Consider the following 20,961-nt stretch of genomic DNA (forward strand, 5'->3'; position numbering starts at 1 on the left):
CTTTCCGAACAGCTCTGTTATTTGAGATATTTCACAATGATATTATGTTAATTTACATGCAGCCAATTATAACAAGACAATGCTAAGTGTGGGTTACTTTAAAAATGTAATGAATAAGAAAATCATTGTGCCCCAAAACTAATAAAAGGGTTATTTTCTCATTTGCAAATGCAACATGTATGTAGTTGTTTTATACTCTTTGGGAATGTTATATAAATATTTTCCATGTTGCAATATGATCATCTGACCAATCAGTTTACTGCAAATAAAGGAGTTTCTGTAGACTAGACTTTTGGTATCTGGCATTAGTTTGTATACTTGAACAGTTTTGAAAAAAATGGCTGATCCTATTGTGTCTTATATTGAAACAAGTTTTTTTTCCTCAGCTGCTGATATCAATGCACATAGATATTTGACCAAAACAAACCAATATTTTTATGTCCCCCACTATAGTAGTGGGGGACATATTGTTTTTGCCCTGTCTGTTGGTCTGTTGGTTTGTTTGCACCAACATTTTGCAATAACTTTTGCTTTATTGAAGATAGCAACTTCATATTTGGCATGCATGTGTATCTCATGAAGCTGCACATTTTGAGTGGTGAAAGGTCAAGGTCATCCTTCAAGGTCAGAGGTCAAATATATTTGGCCAAAATCGCTCATTTTATGAATACTTTTGCAATATTGAAGATAGCAACTTGATATTTGGCTTGCATGTGTATCTCATGGAGCTGCACATTTTGAGTGGTGAAAGGTCAAGGTCATCCTTCAAGGTCAGAGGTCAAATATATGTGGCCCAAATCGCTTATTTTATAAATACTTTTGCAATATTGAAGATAGCAACTTGATATTTGGCATGCATGTGCATCTCATGGAGCTGCACATTTTGAGTGGTGAAAGGTCAAGGTCATCCTTCAATGTCAGAGGTCAAATATATGTGGCCCAAATCGCTTATTTTATGAATACTTTTGCAATATTGAAGATAGCAACTTGATATTTGGCATGCATGTGTATCTCATGGAGCTGCACATTTTGAGTGGTGAATGGTCAAGGTCAAGGTCATCCTTCAAGGTCAAACGTCATATAGGGGGACATTGTGTTTCACAAACACATCTTGTTTGTATTATATTGACAAGAGCTAGTTAAACATTTTCAAACATTCACGTATGCAGCATTCTCTAATCTATTTTCAGAGCAACATATAAGGTTTTGCCAGGCTTTAGTATATCCTCATTGTTTTTAACACAGTTTAGTTATGAGTGATTTAATATAATTCCTTAAAATTGTGTCATCCTATTTACCAATTAATTTACTGATTGTTGGAAATGCCTTAACTAACACACTACACACATTCCACAGCTATGCCCATCTTAAAACATGCATTAACAATGCAGTTAAAACACTCAAAGTCATACATCAATCATTGTTAGCTTTTACTCAAACATTCAGTTAATTACAGTTAGTTAAAGGAAATCATTATTCAACATCTGGATTGTTTGAGTTTTTAGACTCAGAAAAGACATATGTCACTAGTTCAATTCTCAAATTTATTATACAGTGTTTTTTTTAATTTGGTATTAACTTTTTATGAAGTAGCCAAGTTCTGGGAAAACTTTGCTTAAAGCATGTACTTAAAGAGCAGTTCACACTGGCTAATCAGGGACTACACTCTTCCCCTTGACTGGTTTTTTTGTTTCAAAGAGACTTCTTTACAACAAAATATTTAAAAAAACAAGACTGGTTGTCCCTGAAGACTGCACAAACACTAAGCCCAGTTTTTCCAAAACGAGGTCCAAATACGGGCCTAATCTGTTGCTCTGTTGTGGTCTGGATGCCTGAAAAGCAACTGCCAGTTTTAAGTGTCCGCTTTTCACTTGATTGCAGGACGGGTTTGCACCACCTGAAGAAGACGGCAATGGCGCTGAAGAGGAGGAATATTGAAGCAATCATTAGCCGCCTTCTTTCGTCCAGGAATCCATCTCACCAGTTCACAGTTTCTGTTTGGTCTGCTTCTCCTGAACTACCTGTTGTTCTCTGAATGAAGAACCCTGTTATGTTAAACAACAGATGACTTCATCATAACATGTTCTTGCTGATTTCTTCTTTGTTTATTAGTTTTTTTTAAAGAAACTTATGTCCACTTTTTGCCGTTGCGGAAGATTGATACTTACTTTTCCTGTAGTTTTTATTCGACTTTTTGTTTTGTTGTTTACAATTTTAGTTACCGTAAACATTAGAAGATTGACAATAAACCTTTGCTTATCAATGGTTGCCAGTGGTTGATTAAAAATTCACTTATTTCTAAACAAAATAATTTCTGCCTTTTAATATTTGATATTTGCCAGCCAATCGGAACTTAACTGAAAAATTAAACAATAATATAAAGCTCTACATTCGTAAGGTTTCTAGCCCAAAACAAATTAACATCAAACGTTAGAACTTGGCCATTTTTGTAACACATGATGTACACAGATATGAAATGAACTGTTATTGTTTTGTCTGTGTGTGTTTTCCTGTTAGAACAAAACAATGGGAAGTGTTCATTAAAAGATATTTCATATTTTGGATTGAATTGTCCTTAGTTTATAATATATATGCTTACAACATCTGTATACATTTATTTATGTACTACTTGTCTCATATTGGTGTGCTTGTTCTGTAATAGTGCTAACAGATTTTATACTGAATGGTAGAATGTTTTTGTTATTACATATTGACTATTCTGTATTTTCATTAAATACGTGCATAAATAAGCATTCTTTTTAGTTTATTCCATATATTTATATTCTTGTAATATCATAAATTAAATAAACAATAACATTTTAAGTGACTGTTTGGATCAAATGTAATATGTAACTGAAAATTAGTGGAAAGTGTGATCTGATGTTTCCTTTTTGTGTCATCTTTTAACGGTTATTACATTTTGAAAGTATACATATGTTTGGGTAAATGCACATTTTTCTGTGCTGAACAAAAATTGGTTGATTAAATAAAGCATGTTCATTTTCATATGTAATATTTAAGAATATACTATTAAATTCTTACAGTGACATTCATTATATATTTTAATATGTAATATTTAAGAATATATCAGTAAATTCTAACAGTGAAGTCTATGCGAACTCATATTTAAACACACTTTGGTGTCCTTTTCTATATTCATGGTATATTATGTAAACCATTATGTTATAATTTGTAATCATTATCTTGTTCGTTTGGTGTGTTAGTTATCCTTAGTAATGAATTAATGAAATGGAGTAGTGAAAAAAGATTGTGTAAGTACCATTTGGTTACAGAGAGTGCTTCTGTTTTTTTTAAGCTTTAATATTTTGTTCAGGGTCAATCTCTATACATTTTGTTGCTGCTGGGATTTCTTTACAGTTATTCTTTTCTGGAGATGCATAACGTTTAGTAATCAAGCAAATAATTGGTCTGTTGTTATAGGAATTTTCTCTGCAATGTTCATGTATGCAAAAATGTACATTTAGTTGTGCTCAAGACTGGTCATTTTAAGTTATCATTATAATTATAGTCCTTCGCTTGCACGGTGTGTATAAATATATGTATATTTATATTTAGGCTACCTTGTGTAAATAGCATAGTGACTCGATCAGTTATATTTCTTTATTGCCTTTTGCAGGTTAGTTTCTAGAAAATAATAATTATCTCTATGTAAAATTATTACTGCACACAATCTTTTATTTTAGCAGTTTGGTTTCAGATATTTATGTCAAATATAAATATACAGCGTTGACATGTCATTTTAAGTGTGTTATGCCATTTAAAGTAATTTTAGATACCTTGTCTGTCATATTTATAGACTTACACCAGAATAGATTGTGAACAACTCCTCTTATCTAAAGGCACATTTAAATGGTTTCAAAATCACATGGCGAATAAATCGTTATTATTTGGTTGCAACTATCAATGGTGGATAAAATGGGTCATTGCTGTTTTTACGAGGGGTTAAGACTGGTTTGCCAAAATACTGGAGAACCATTTGCAAGACAATTTAGAAATTAATCCAACTCGGATCTACCACCAAAGTCCTTGAAAGATAATTCATTATCTTAAAATGGATGCTTTTGTAAAATCCACTCTGCAAGAGCTGTCTTGCAATCTAAAAGTTTTATGTTAATAAAATTGTTTTGAAGCATTAAAAACAATATTTTTATTGCATTTATATATAATGACTGGGTATATTACTCACCTGCATGACTATTGTCCAAGCGATGTTGTTTAAAAATTAAAATAAAGCAATAAACAATGTGCGATTAATGAATGTAACCGTCACTAAGATGGGATTAAGCTGTTTTAATAAGTAATACTTGTACTAAAAACAAATAACATTATGCATGTGTTAATTTCACACAAAACCATCCGTTTGTATTTATTTGTTATAAAACATTTCATGTGTTACTATAATAATACATTGGCAGAAATCTTACCAGTTGTTTGTGGTATTGTTTGCGATAGTAATCTTTTGAGTACCTTCAATGTGAAGTTTGTTTTTAACGAGGTTAGCTGCTTTTAACGAAAAAGAACACTTTAAATTGCATTCTTGGATGGAAATATTGTCAACACCAGGAAGTTATTCGAAGTGCACTGTCAACCCCCTGACTGGTATTGTTCTTTTATTATACCAAAGATTTTTCTTTGACACCAAATGCGCGTGTATACCATTTACTCAACACCTTTAACACTTAACAATTACTGTGAATGCGGTAGACTTCTTTGAGATACTAAAAATTTTGTCAGCTGAAGTTTTTATGCACAATATAGAAACATGAAACGTGATGTACAATAAAACTATAACTACAATTCTACGAAGACATCTAGCAGCTGTTTTTTATATATCACTACTCGCCGTTAATCAACTACATGTGTACAGCCCTTCAGCTCCTATGCTAACATTATGTGAGCCATGAAATTCTGATCTATAACCTCAATCTGTCGAAATGTTGAGGGCTAATTGCCAGTATATGCATTGCCTATTTAAAATATCGCTATGAAGTTCATAGACTTGCCGGCGATAATGTCGGAATCTTGGTGGTCGTGTTGTCAAGTGGACGTGGTCACCGAAGTTTTACCTGATATGGCTTTTCAATAGTCGTTGAGCCCCGAATATGGTCTATTTTCCCGCTGCATAATTATTGCTATAAATCTGTGTAACTTGTTTTTAGCTACGCCGAGAACATACTCTACGCGCGTAAATAGTTTTCGAAAATAGCTTTTATTAATTTGATAGCAATAGATTTAACAAGAAGATTATACATACAATATAATATTGATTATCTTTGTTCATATATAGGTGTGAAGTTTAAAATAAAATATGATTAAACATTTTGGGAACCCATGATTGAGATCAGCATATGGGATTGAGTGGGTTTCCGCATGTTTGAACACACGCTTGCCAACTTAATTATATGTTTATTGTATTTGGCGACCGATAGCTAAGTTAACCATAAAACGAACCTCAGCATACTTAAGTTGACGTAACGCATTATTGTTTATGGAAAAAAAGGGTGTCGATCTCGTTTAAAATTTGCCGCGATATTTGAATACAGTCGGACAAATGGAATGCAGTTGTAGCAATACTAATGCTGAAAGGTTTGTCGAGTATGAAAATAAAAACGGACATATCTTTGGAAAGCGCTGCAAAACGTGTTCTAAAGAATGGGAGCTAAAATGTTTTAAATGGGTTAAAAGAAATTCAAACCACTGCAAAGTCTCGCGCCAGAGAATTATGAAACACAATATGAGTATGTTGAAACCCGGCGACCACATAGCATGGCATCGTTTACGGTGTTTCTACTGGCATCACGCTATAGTGGTAGACATTGATACGGTCAGCGGAACAACAACAGTTATAGAATATGGGAGCCATAGGAACAGCGATGCTGTAGTGCAAAAAAACGAAATAAAAGCCCTGTCGAAAACTGGGATTGTCTTCAAGATCAATTACGAACTAAGTGACAACACGGACTGGGCCTTGGCACGAGCGCGATCGCTAATGGGAGAAAGTAAATACAATTTGTTAACAAACAATTGCGAATGTTTTGTTACGTTTTGTAAAACTGGGATCAACGATTCAGCTCAGGTAAAGGCTGTGTGCACTAATGGACTTACAATCGTTAGGGATGCTGTGTTGTTCATATTGGTTATGATAGCGTTACTGTTTCCTTTAGAATCGGATGAAGAATATGCGCATAGCTTTCATGTAGAATGTGCATTTGTGGTCATTCGGTTTTGTAGAAGATTTTGGAACTCAATCGCTAGCTTTCGAAATGGAAGTTTAATGCTTGAAGATTTCGTGGATTGTATAGTCGAAGACATTGTGATTCATTTCACGACCGCGGTCTTGATTTATTTTCTAGGAGAGTTAGGTGGAGAATCCGGCGTGTATCTGTTTATGTACCTTGACCAATGGTGCACATTTGCAATTGTCTATTTGGGACAAACTATTGGACGCTATTTTGGAAAATGCGCTGCTATTATTTTGGGTCATTTTGTGGGTCTTTTCATATCATACCTTATACAAGATGGCGTCGTGAAATTGCTATTATACTTGGTACATAGCTCCAATGTTGCATTTTCTTTTGTGGCCATTCGGTTTTGTGGATAGCACTGTAACAATATCGATGACAATAAACTTCTTTCGCGAGAAAAGTTCGCGGCCTGAATTTCCGAGAATTAAACAACTCACTCGACCATCGAAGTCTTGCTTTACTTTCTTGTAGAGTTAGGTGTAGTAATCGACTTTTATCTGTTTATGGAATACGGTAAATGGTGCCATTTTATGGCTGCATATTTTGATATTATTATTGAACGCCTTTTTAGAAAATGTATTGCACCTATCTGAAATGCTATTGTGGAACTTAATTGCATACCCTATACAGATAACCTTGTAAACCTGCACACATACTTTCGAAAAATCAATGTAATTAAGATGAAATTAAATTAACAAGAATAATGCCCTATGCCGGCATTATTGAGTGCAACCATGTATTTTCGTGTAATATTTACATTTTTTATTTGACAATGCTATCAAATGCTCAATTTTAATAATAAACACTTTGATTTATTGATGTTATTTCGTTAAAGAATACCTTCCAAGTGTAATATCGACGATGACCAGCGTCTTTCGAAATCGAGACCGCCATCGCTATTTCATCTTAATGTTATCGTAATTCGTTGATAGTTTGAGAAATCTTTTCGAAAAGTACACTAATGCCAAAGGTTAAGCATCATTTTCTTTTTATACATCAATCAGTAAAAATAAATATGTATACAAATGAATCAACGCGTATATGATGTAAATATAAATTATACGACCAATAAAATGACATTTAAATATAATAAAAACGTGTGAATGTTATGAAACTTGTATGTATTTTTCATTTTATGAATATTTATTACCGTTAAAATAATTTGACAAGCAACCTCATTGTGTATACCCAATTCAGTCATATATACAGGACACATAACGCATTTAACTATAGTTTCTTAGCTTGATTACGGGTAAAGATATAATCGGGAATCCAAAATGAAAACCGAAATGATAAATGTAGTGAATGCGTATATCCTAGCGGTTTGAACAGTTTCTTACTCAATTTCGATACTAACTTATCTATATATTTCAATTCCGGTGTCTCCTCACTTAAAATAATTAGCTCACAAATACAAGTTAATCTTAATCATGTCGCGAAGGAGTACAGCGTCACGGTCAGAGCAGCTTTTCTCTTGGATTCAGTGCCCATACAAGACTGCATTTTTTTAACTGTCTTATCAAGTTGAAATTCATTTTCTATGTATTTCTAGTTATAGAGAAATCAATTGATATACACAATATTTATTATATATAATACTTATTTTACGTTTGAAATGTTACAGGAATATATCAGATTTGATTTGATGGTACAAGAGTGTGTTTGTATTAAATATCCGTACAATAAATCATAATTATAGTATGAACATTGATGGCGATGATTTTAATAGAAAACAGCAACTGCGTCTGATCAAACTGCATGCATATATTGTAATGTTTTCAAATGGATTGCGCAAGTTGGGGTATATTGACGTAGGGTTTGACGACTTATGAGTGCAATACCGGATGGTTACATAATTAATTACATGTATATACCTTTTCATATGAAACCGGTTCTGTTTGCGGTATTTATAACCATAAAATTAAAAAAGGTTTATGCTTATTTAACGCGCGAGCCGGCCGACTTCCTGAGGCCGCCGAGCGCTATGTGCGCGGCCTCACAATGCCGATGTGCCTTCCGAAGACATCGGATGGCCATTTACAAAATAACCATATAATTCAATGTTTTCCTCAGGCTACGTGCCTTTTGATTAGAAAATTAAAAAGTGATCAAGTCGCCACGAATATTTACAGTGCGACAAACAGGGGACCGTTGCCTTCAATGAATGCTTTAGCTATTCGTCAACCCAAGGCCCTAGGTGAAACGTCCACCACCAAGCACCACCAAGTACGACTTTCGTAGACCGCAACCATCTGAAGACCCTCTAAACTTGCAACAGGAACTCTGAAGCCCGGGCAGCACCGTTTGAGCACCGTTTGAAGTCAACGTAATTTCCCAAATGTCCAGAGAAATGTTCTTTTGAGTACCGCATAATTTCTTCAGGTGTTGTCCTGCTCGCATCCGCAGGATAAGTGACCAACTACTAAGTATTTGCAAGCCTTTATATAATGGCGAACCGAGCGCCACCTAGCCGACGGAAAGACACGATCCGGAAACCACCGACGTTATCGAACTACCTTCGCTTTTGACAAAGCTAAGGAAGCACACCACGGTAGAAACACACTCTCTCAGAGCCGCGGACGCCTTCTTGATCTCCACCAAGCTCAATTCAGAAAACAACGAACCTGCAATCAGAAAAACACATTCACTGCACACAAATAGTCTGAAACTTACATTTAAGATATAAAAAAATAGCACATGGAACCTGTTCAGGTGATACTATTGACAAAACTGACAGAATGGCAAGGCTGCAAACAAGGGCTTCAAAATCAACTTTTTACCATGTACGAAAGTGGTTGGGGACGAACGAAACGTAATGATAGCATGCTTTTGGAATGATATTTTTACACGCAAAACATAGCACAACCCATCAAACCATGAATAAATGCATGTACCTCGTGACCTAGTGGTTTTCGGACAGTAATTCACATCGTAACCATACAAGCGATTTCAGCTTAAAAATAACCCAAAATACAATATGCCTACAAAGAACAAAAGTATGGGAAGAGGTCATGACCCCACCTTTTCGCATTTGAAAATAGTCATATTCTTAGGACTGAATGCAATTTGTGGGTACAATAAGACCTATAACCCTAGAATTTGACATTCAAGCATACCCTTTTCCAATATTTCACTTTCGCATATTTTGCTTCCTACCGTGGTGTGCTACCTAACCGATTGCCCTCCGATCTCGACGGAAATTATAGAATATCAATTCCTACATTACTTCTACAAAAAACGAGCCGAATATATATGCAGTATTTTACTAGACTTAATCCTAATCTTGAATGCTCCAAAATTCTTAATTGGCGTCGCACTGAAGTGCGGCGACTAGTATGTAATCCCTTTTTTTATCGCTTATTGGAGTAGAAGTTATTTTACGGATCAATGTATATATTTGTGTTGTCAGAATATCTTGCATAGTGGTGATTTTTTGTGTAAATTAGTGTAAATAAGTACTGCATTTGTGCCTATTACATTTACTACAACATTTATTGCCAATAATGCAAAGCTAATTATTTTAATTAATAACTGATCACAGGGACTGGGCAATAATAAAATATCACAGGGATTGGGCAAATACGCGAACCGATGAAACTGTCTGGTTTTGTATAAAAAACAAAACTTCTTTGTTCCACTATCCTAGCAACCACTTAGTTATTAATAAAGGCGCTATAGAGCGCGAAGCGCGACACGTATTATTAATTGTAATAATGAGTCTTGATAAAGGAAGCAGCCGCTTATCAATGAGGAGCACCATAACAGCACCCCAGTCTCATTACTATCAAGTCCTCCTACAGGTTTTCTTTTAAGAACCACATATAGAAGGCCGCAGGCCTGACCCGTATCTTGCCAGTGGTATGGACCCTTTGGTATGGACCTTTAACCCCGCTCACTATCATGCGTTTAAACTTCCGGGTTTACATTTAAACCGACTATTAATAGCTTATTAATATCTTAGTTAGAAGGTGATTTTTCAAGCGGCTCCGTAGTGTAGTGGTTACACGCTCGCTTCACATGTGAGAGGCACAAGGTTCGAGCCCCAGTAGAATCAAATTATTTTATTTGTGTTCTATGTAAACTTTTTGTTTTGATGTAGACATTTTAGTTTAAATAAATATGCTGTTCTATTGTAGCCATTTTTATGTCCCCCACCACTATAGTGGGGGACATATTGTTTTTGCCCTGTTTGTTGGTCTGTTGGTTTGGTCAAACTTTAGCATTTGCCATAACTTTTTCAATACTGAAGATAGCAACTTCATATTTGGCATGCATGTGTATCTTATGGAGCTGCACATTTTGAGTGGTGGAAGGTCAAGGTCATAGTCATCCTTCAAGGTAAAAAGGTAAAAAAAAAGTCAAAGCGGCGCAGAAGGGGACAAAGTGTTTCTGACAAACACATTTCTTGTTTGTTTTATTATGCCCATGAAATATATGTGTAAGAGGGTGGGGGTGGGGGGGGGGAGTCGGGGGGGGGGGGGTTCGTAAACACATTTAAACTTTTACAGTGTTTTCATATCAATGAGTACTCAATTCCTATCGTAAATGAGCAACGTAAGAATAAGTTCAGAATCATCTCCCCTTGAAGTTGAGAAAAATATGAAATTACGCTTACAAGATGAAGCAGATTTTTTAAAACCTACACAGTTCTGTTCCATTAATGAAAACTGCACACGGATGACAGTAAAGAAGGAAACCTATGTAAATAAAATGAACTATGAAATATTTGGGGGTTACAACACAAAATCATAGATAATGGTTATTTGGGGGTTATAACACAACATCATAGATAATGGTTATTTGGGGGTTATAACACAAAATCATAGATAATGGTTATACCAGTATCTTTTTCTATTTTGTTTAAAATAATCGGCCAATATATTAATAATTACAGTAGAAAAAAAGTTGTTCCATGTAACTTCATTTAGTGCCTTTTACACTGAAATTCCCGACGCCCTTTGATGCTTTGCATCAATACTTATCTTGTAAATCATTTGTAACACGAACAATAACTTGATCGCATATATTAAAAACAAAATAACCGCACACGCTTGTAATAAGTCAGTGATATTCAATCATTGAAATAATTTGTAAACCTTTCATGATAAACTTAGATAAGTGCTACAAAATAAACAGCGATGATCGTCCAGTTGAATTCTTTAAGTATTGAGAAACAAAACAAACACAAACAGCATTTTCTATGATATAACAAAGAACTGCTCTTTTTATTCACTTGTAACTTTCGAATGCACAATTTATTACAAACCAACACAAACTTCGCGTGTGTTACCTCGGCCGCAAACATGTTTGGTACTTTAACAGCTACACATTATACATTCAGTATATTTGATGTATGTATTGTATATGCAATTGTAAACATGCTCGCAGAAATAACTAGCAGATTGTAACAGGAATTTCCTGATTTGTTATCAATAGTTTCGATATTCCTGTATATACTTAAACGTTGATACAACTCAGTCTGGTATAAGCGTAATTCAAATCCTTATGCTATTGTTCTTTAGAGGCTGTCAGAGGCAGAGTAAGCTTTTATTGTGTTATTTATTCTCGTTTGTGAGATTGTTTTTGTACTTGTAGTCTTGTCTAATCTACTTGTAGATTACCTCATTGTCTGGCAATTAATTATTAGTAAATAAAGGACCGCAGGGTATAATAAGGTTTCTTTCCTAATAGTGCATCTGAGGGTTCACATTGTGTATATTTGATACCCATAGATCCGTTATGCGCGACTCGTTAGCACGGGAGCTTAGGTGATTTGCAGTTAATTGCCGGGGCCTGAATAAAAAAGAACATAACAGAATATTTTATTAGACTTAAGCATATAAAGCGCATCGTCATAAATAAACATATACAATAACAGCATGCGTTTGAAGTAAATATTGCATACATCATTTCCAACAAAGATCAATGTAAATATACACGAAATAAAACTGTTTTCGTGAGAGTGTCACGTGGTAGTTAATAACTAATAACCACATAATGTCCAACATAGTTTTATAATTGCAATAAATATTACAATATCATGTAACTATGTTTTATGCAAGATAAATATTATAATTGTGTACTATATGTACCGCTAAATACAAAACAGGATCAGTGCTTGGAAAATAAATATGCTCCTTACGTCTCTTTTAAATAAAATAAAATGGAGCAAACTCGTGTGAAATAACAATACAAAAAAGCTGTCAGAAAATCAATCGTAATTAAATAGGTTTATCTATATTTAGAGTTAGGAACTCTTGATTATGTTAAGGTAATATCATATAATTATATTTACTCCATCTATGTTACACCTCGTTAAAGATTAAGTTTTATGTTTTGTAATACCCCTTTGTTGACCACCTATACGAAAAGCGAAAATAAAGTTGATCATAGGGATTTGTTTCCTAGACGAATATTAACTGCTCACATAAGATTTAGGAAGATAATTATAAAGTTAAAATGTATTATCTCCATATATCTCTATGTATATACAAATACATATGTACATATCTAAACACATATACACACCTACAAACACACACATATACTTACACAAAAACTAATTCACGCATATATATTCATATATAGTTATATACTAGTAGTCATCATGCCCCACAGTCGACCACCTATGCGAAAACAAAATATAGATGATCTATGGAGATAAAGTTGCTCGTAAGTTGTTTTATGCAAATCGTACTATTTAGACTAGAAGTGAGACTTAGTTATTGGAGCAAACAATTGAAAGAATGCATTCAATACTTAGTACACAACATATACAACATTGTACACATCATATACATGCATAAGACCATAGCAATTCGACAAGACTATGATATAGACAACATATGAAACTTAATTACTAAGCAACAATAAAAACAATACCATCAGTATAACGAGGACCATGACCATGGAACAAGACATGGATATGTAAAAAATTTGAGTAACATGTAAGCAACCAACTTTATAATTTAAACTGTGGACATTAATGTGTCTCTCAATTGGAATGCTTTATGGCAGTATATAGCCAACTTTTTTTATAGATGTTTTATTTTCGCTTTGCATCAAACGAACATATTTAATCATACTCGTGTGGGTATAGACATATTTTGCAATAAATTCTTTTTGGATGTGAATATATATAGGGCACTTAAGAACAAAATGAAATTCGTCTTCAATATCATTAAGATCGCAGAGGGTACATTTTCTCTCATGTCTGGGCACATTATAGTGCCGACCGATTTCGAAATTTAATTTGTGGGACGATAAATGTAATTTGACCAATATATTTCTGTATTTTGGATTATCCAACTGGTTTATATATGCCGATTTTTCATAAATTAGTTTAATTTCACTATAAACATCAAGCGACGTTGAGTCTTCTAGTCCTGATCGCCATTTGCTAATATATATATCGCTAATATATATATATCGCGAAGTCGAGTTCTAAGCTTTGAGATAAATGTTTCTAAATTAACAGAGTCCGGATACAACCATATTTCATATAAACCTGATGATTGAAGTATAGAGCGTACCTGTGAGGCCCAGTTTGTATGGGAATTGTTATCATTAATGTTATTTAACTGATCTTTTAAATTTGTATTTAAAATACAATTTTCTTGTTTAACCGAGTGAATCTTTAAAAAGTATTTAACCATGCTTATATATCTTTCGATATACAATGGGAATCTACCCAATTCACTATATTATGCGAGAGTATTCGTGGATGTTATTACATTAAGAACCCATTTACAATTTTTTTTGTACTTTGTCTACGGTATCTGCTTGATCATAACCCCAAACTTCAGAACAGTAATTTTAGACGGATAGTACATATGCGTCAAAAAGGTCAAACATAATATTAAGCGGTACTTTGTTATTCTTAATAAGAGACATTAGTGGTTATTAGGATCGCAATCCTTTCCCCGCAAGTGTTTTCATTGCCAGAGCGAATGACCCACCGCTGGTAAATACAACCCCTAGGTAGTTGAACGAGTTTACGAATTCAACTTCTTGGTTATTATAAAACCATTTGTCGTTAACACCTACCCATCCACCTTTTCGAAATATCATTACTTAAGTTTTTTTCGATATTTACTGTAAGATTCCATTTTTGACAATTTGAATGTAAGCTGTTAAGAGAATTTTCGCGTCGTCTGCGAACAATAAAAAAAAAATAGCGACGTGCTCAATATTTATACCCGCATCTATATTTTCTTGTAAATGCATCTCAATGTCATTAAGAAAGAGAGAAAAGCAGATTGGAGAGGTTATCTCCCCATGGAATAATCCGAGTTTGCTATTACAAAAATTTGACAGTGTTCCTAAATGTTTTACACAAAGTTTTAGTTCGCTATACATTGACCGTAAAACGGATAGTAATTCCTAACTTTATCAGCTTATACCAAAGTCGAATTCGATCTGTACAGTCATATGCTTTCCGATAATCAACAAAGCAGCAATATATTTTTTCTTATTAGTTATTTGTCTCTGTACTAAAGAGTGTAAAATAAACACTGGGTATATACAACCATAATTATTTTTGAATCCGAATTGGGCATCCGTTAAAACCGAATTTTCATTTGCCCATGACTTCAGTCGCTCGTTTAAAACTTTTGTAAACAATTTAGAAAAACAGCTTGTTAGTGTAATCCCCCTATGATTATTTGGGTCGGACTGGTCACCTTCTTTATGAATAGGAATAATCATGCCCGAGGCCCACGCACGGGGAAATGACATTGAGTTCAAAATGTGATTGAAAAAGGTGTTAAGCGGACGGATTATTTGTGGTACTCATACCTTAAAACATTAGTATAGAACATTGTCGATTGAAGGTGATTTATTAAGACCAAGTTTCTTTATAGCTTTTAAAATTTCTGTGTCTGAGATATCTAGAGTTTCAAATAACTAATGTCATGACCATTATCAAACTCATTTATCGTCACCAGACATGAGGGTACTAAAATAATTTTTAAATTCTTCGTTTGAAATATCATCTCCAGCGGTAGATTGTTGTAGCGATTTAAATATTTTCCAAAATTCTTTCGGTGACTTTCGCCTTAGATCATTCATCTTTCGACAGCGGGAATTATTATAATAATGTTTTGACTCTCCATGACAGGCATTTTACAACACACACTTTTGACCTAGCACGGTCCACGATAGAGTTGCATGTTAACGTAAAGTTTGTCCACACTGAAATATGCTTCCTTGCCGTCCTCCCGTGCCTGCAGCATGATGGGTATCAGTTGCCGGCGCTTTTCAACGACCTCTTCGGGGAACTGCTCTGATATCCCAAAGTTTGTTCCCTTAAGTTTGTTTGCCGCTCGTCGCACGTTTTCCCGAACCGGATACTCACTGAATTTGGCGACAATCGGCCTTGTCTTGTTTGGGTTGAACGGGCCAATACGATGAGCTCTTTGAAGCCGGACTTCTCGTTCTTCAATGTTAAGTTATTCTCTGATGAATGTTAATATTTTTTGTTCACAGTTTTCCTCTTTTTCTTGTATTAGATTGTGGAATAAAAGATTGTCACGCATACTGCGACATTTAAGGTTCTGAATTTCATTTTTTAAGTTGATAACAATTTCTGAGTGATCGTCTCCATTTTGTTTGTGATTTTTCATAAAGTTTTCAACGGATTTGTGCTTGCTGTTTATTTCTGTCATGGTCTGACTGTCAAATTCTCGGCTCTTTTGAATCTCACGCACTTTGGTTTGTAGGTCACTGATCGTTTTTTTCCATGTTTTGCATGCGACAATTTAAACTGTTTACAGTTGTTTGAATGGAGTCCAGCCGAGCAAGAGTATTATCCATGCTATCCTATCGTTTAATTAGCATTGTAATAAGGTCATTGTTTATAATACCCAGTGATGTAGGCGTTGGCTGTCAGTTCATCAGGACTCCCGGGGAGACCGTACCCCATGGCTGGAAAGGGTTCATAGCAAAACTCATGTTTGGTTGATATAAGTAACCTGGGTTATAAACCTGGCTTAACGGGGTTTGCGGACCTTCCAAATTGACAGTTATTTGTACTACAGCTCTGTCCGTTTTCACTTGCCACAGTTTGTCTTTGTTTACGTTTTCGTTCCCGTCTTTTTTCAGGGCTTTGTTTTTGATCACTCGGCGATTGTTTTGATCTTGTACGCTTTTTTGTCATCAGAAAAGTTTATTCACTGATGTATATATGATTAACTTCTATTTTCACGACTTTTAATACAAATAATACACTGCAATAGATTTATAAATCGACTTTTTGATCACTTTTTTCACCTCTCATATTTTTTAAACCGCCATACCTCATGCATGCGCATTCCACTTAATTCTTAAACCAGAGTTTGTATTCTTGTTGTTTTGTAACAACGTTGTGTGGAAAAGACGTTACAACACATTCTAATTAGTACATTATTGCTCAAAAACTGGTTTTAGCTATGATATTATAGTATATAATCACTTTCCATATATTAAGAACAGTTTCATGCATTGTTGACCCGTGTGCTATACATTTAAATGTGTCTTTGAATTCAGCCTGCGATGTGCGAAAACTAGTGAATTGCAATTGTATGATGATAACCCTATATTTATGAATTGATATTTATAAGCATAATGACCGTTATTTCATAAAAACAATAAATATCCATACATATGCAATGTAATATGATATTTGTTCATAATCAACAATCTATTCAAAGGCATTTTACGTGCTATAGTTATTATGGAAATCCACAAAGAAATACATAACATTCTTTATAAGTTATTTTGGTGTTTACCCTAATTACACAAATAGATTTACACTGGGACTCCCGGTAATTTAATACCTTATTTGACTTTACCTGTTCTCGCGTGTTTGAATTCTATTCAACCAAAAGAACATGCATTATATAGCTCGATGGCCTCAGTTTCAACTCGAAGTAAACGGAATGAGATGGGCTCTCAAAAAACATATATGTGTAAACGGAAGTATAATCACAATACGAGTACCATAAATTTATCCCTATATTGGTTTTGGAGATACAATTTACAACACGGATATAATAAAACTGGATAAGTTCAAAATAAGTGAGTCATCTCAAATACTTAAAATAATTGGCATGTTATGAAAACATTTGAAGTGAAACGAAAAAAACAAGTTTTGTTCAGTTGTGTAGGGCTATTGTAAAAGCAGAAAAAGCAAAGACATATTTTAATAAGGCAAATATTCGTGCAAATGAACTTTAACCTTCGTGAATCGCAACCCACTGCCACGAATGCGTGTCTGATAAATATACAGCCAACATGTTTGGAATTTTAGCAGCGACGAATTTGAAAGTCAACATATGGATTATTATTCTCTTTGTCTTTCCTCTTTTATCGCTATTTTTCGCAGTAAGGGGATACAAAACCCTACAGAAGGCCATCGATTCAAACGAATTAGAATGGAGCGCACGTTTCCAGGTGGAACCAAGGGCTCATCAGGTGCCTGGAAACAGAACACGAATTCTGGAAAATTACTTGTCCATCTTGCAAAGAGGAGACCACGTAGCATGGCGGCGTTTGTACTACATTTGGCACCATGCGATCGTGGAGGAAGTGTACGTAAATGAAAATAAAGGCTTGGTCATTCAGTGGCATATCGGAACATCGATGGAGAATAAGACTGAGATTCTCAAGGAAAATGTTACTCTTGTAGGTCGAGATCCGTTTTATCGCATTAATTACTCGCATAATGACTCTTTGTCGGTGAATGTTACAATGCAAAGGGCAAACTCGTTGATCGGGCTAAAGAATTATTCATTAATTTATAATAACTGTGAGTCGTTTGCATCTTTTTGTAAAACAGGACATTCCGAATCACTTCAAGTGAGATGGTTATGGGAAAAGCGAGAAGAAATAAAACTTCTGACTTACGGACGGATGACAATGAACATTGTTACTCTGCTTATAAAGAGCGTACCACACTTTATCTATTTCAAAGTGAGCACACACGAAATGACCAATCAATGGATTTATGCATCCTCGCTGCATGGTTCAATATTTGTAATCGTATTCGAGTGTTTGTTTATGTTAATTGATTTGAATGAAATAATTCATTTCAACATTTCCAATAAACTAACACATAGTCCATTCCTTTATTCTGTGATCGGAAGATGCACGGAGACTTTAGTCATGGTAATGTTAAACATGTTCTCTGGATTCATGGTGAAGACAGTTTATGAAACTCTGATTGTCTTCTGCTCCGCTTTAGAGCCATATAACGCAGCTTTGTTCATGATGGCCGTTGAATATTTCACCACAAGTGTGTACTGGACATACGTGGTAGCACTCGGTGGAAGAGTGTTTGGCACGTTTTGGAGTTACATTTTTGAAACGGCATTATTGATTTAATTGTCGAGCATCTTGATAGAATATTTGCATAAACTAAGTCTATTAAAACAATGATCAACTATATATTATTACGTTTGTTGGGCATACAGGTCCTGCTCAACAAAAAAGAACTATAAAAGAAGTATACGAGTAAAGCGTTGAAGCTTAAAACGGATATTATACGTTGGAAAACAGAATTACGAATGCTTGTCAACTCAGCAATAAAGATTTAAGTTTCGCGAATTTATAGGTTTTTATAACGCGTTCTCAATTATTTTATGCATATCTAAGAATTTTTGGTTTATGTTTTTTGTCTAGCCTGAGAATTAAAATAAACTATATATCAACAACTCTATTTTTACTTTTTTAAATTTGTATTATAACTGTTACAATTTTTCTAATTACAATATGCGTGCTTTACAGCACTTAATAGGTTTTCCATCAAAGGTATAGCCGATGATAACCCTAAAGTTGAGAAATCCGAATGAGCTTTTTATTAACTAAAGGTTATCCAATATACTACCGAATGGGAGACATATATGAATATACAAATTTAAAGAGGTAACCGTATTCATGTTTATTCTCTGATTAAGTATCTTTTACGAGGTTAGCAAGTATGCAATTTGATGGTTAATTTCATTCACAAAGTAAAAATAACAAAACAAACATCGGCGTTATTAAACACGTTCACGTTTACATATCCTCGTCTGTTCCTCAATTTATTTTCAAGAAAACGGATATTTATATTGCAAGAGAAACTTACATATAACATAACGCGGGAGACTATCCTTTTATGATGGGTTTTCTTTATGTGAAGTATTTATTGTAGTTCAAAATTCTTACTTACATTTGTGTTAATTTAGAATTTTGATGGTGACCAGTTTTGCCTTTTATCGCACCTGTGCACAATGTGCTCATGCTGAGCTTTTGTGATCGCCTTTTGTACTTTGTCCGTCGTCTGTCGTGCGTCGTCAACATTTGCCTTGTTAAAACTCTAGAGGCCACATGCATTGTGCGATCTTCATGAAACTTTATCATAATATTTGTTCTAATTATATCTTGGATCAGTTCGAAATAGTTCCGATCTGTTGAAAAACATGGGCACCAGTGGACGGGGCATTTTCTCTGATATGACTATAGTAAAACCTTGTTAACACTCTTAAAGTTACATTTGTTGTCCTATCTTCACGAAACTTGGTCAGTGACTTTGTTTTTATGATATCTATTATGAGGTCGATAATGGTTCCGGTCTGTTGGAAAACATGGCCGCCATATTCATACAACTTTAGTAAATCCGTGTTATCTCTCTAGAAGTAACATTTATGGTCCGATCTTTATGAAATTTACTCAGAACATTTGCTCGAATGATAGCTCGACTGAATTCAAAATGGTTATAGATCGTCAACAAATATGGTCGCCAGGGGTTGCCTTCTATGGCTATAAACAAACTTGTTAACTCTCTAGATGTTACATTTTTAGTCCAATCTTCATGAAACTTGGTAAAAACATTTATTCTTATGTTGTCTGGGAAGAATTTGAAAATGGTTCCCGTCGGTTAAAAAACATGGCCGCCAGGGGTTGGGACATGTTTCCTTATTTGGTTTTAGTAAAACCGTGTTAACTCTCTAGAAGTCACAATTATGGCCAAATCATTATGAAATGTAGTAAAAACATTTGTTCTAATGATAGGTTTCTCAGGGTTCAAAAATGGTTATTGTTCGTCGAAAACTATGGCTACCAGGAGGCGGGATATTTTTATATGGCTACACTTAAACCTTGTTAACACTATAGAAGTTACATTTTTAGTCCAATCTTCATGAAACTTGGTAAAAAGATTTGATCTAATGATATCTGGACTGAGTTCGAAAATGGTTGCCGTCCGTTGAAAAAAATGTCCGCCATGTTGCTTGGTATATTTCCTTAAATGGCTATAGTAAAACCCTTAAACTCTTTATTTGATATTTTGGCCAAGTTTGAAAATGGTTTCAGAAATATCTCAAAAGTTGCTGCCAGCAGTTCAGTTCCCCGTAGTCTCAGGTGAGCGACCGCGGGCCTCTGACCCTTTTGTTCTAGTATTTGAAGATACCAACATTCATTATTGTAGAAACACAAAACAAAAAACAAAACTAAAAGTAACATTACGTGTACATTTAAAAGATAAGAGGACAGCGTTTTTAAAACGTGCTAGATTTAGTTTAGTGCATTTCACGAGGCAACAATCAAAGTGTTGATTTGAATTAGTATCATACTATAATATTAATTATATGTATTGAATTGTTATCAATGATTGTATCTACAGTAGTATAATTTGTATTTAAAAAAAACACAACATAACATTAAACATTTCCATTTACTC

The 20,961-nt window shown here is 34.4% G+C and overlaps 2 protein-coding genes across 7 annotated transcripts in view; both read left to right on the top strand.

Annotated features, from left to right (window-relative positions):
* LOC127836813 (microtubule-associated protein RP/EB family member 1-like) overlaps positions 1-4,444 on the top strand; it is a 72,644-nt gene extending 68,200 nt beyond the window's left edge. For all 6 annotated transcript variants that reach the window (XM_052363413.1, XM_052363411.1, XM_052363415.1 and 3 more), the window contains one exon: positions 1,882-4,444. In XM_052363413.1, coding sequence (XP_052219373.1) covers positions 1,882-1,938 — 57 coding nt within the window. In that variant the 3' untranslated portion in view covers positions 1,939-4,444. The remainder of the gene's footprint in view (positions 1-1,881) is intronic.
* A 12,698-nt stretch (positions 4,445-17,142) lies between these two features.
* On the top strand, positions 17,143-18,918 carry LOC127836812 (uncharacterized). The gene has a single exon (XM_052363410.1). The coding sequence runs from the start codon at positions 17,538-17,540 to the stop codon at positions 18,624-18,626; it is 1,089 nt and encodes a 362-aa protein (XP_052219370.1). The 5' UTR covers positions 17,143-17,537; the 3' UTR covers positions 18,627-18,918.
* Positions 18,919-20,961: the final 2,043 nt, after the last annotated feature.

The sequence above is a fragment of the Dreissena polymorpha genome, chromosome 7 (genome assembly GCF_020536995.1).
Source record: "Dreissena polymorpha isolate Duluth1 chromosome 7, UMN_Dpol_1.0, whole genome shotgun sequence".
NCBI lineage: Eukaryota > Metazoa > Mollusca > Bivalvia > Myida > Dreissenidae > Dreissena > Dreissena polymorpha.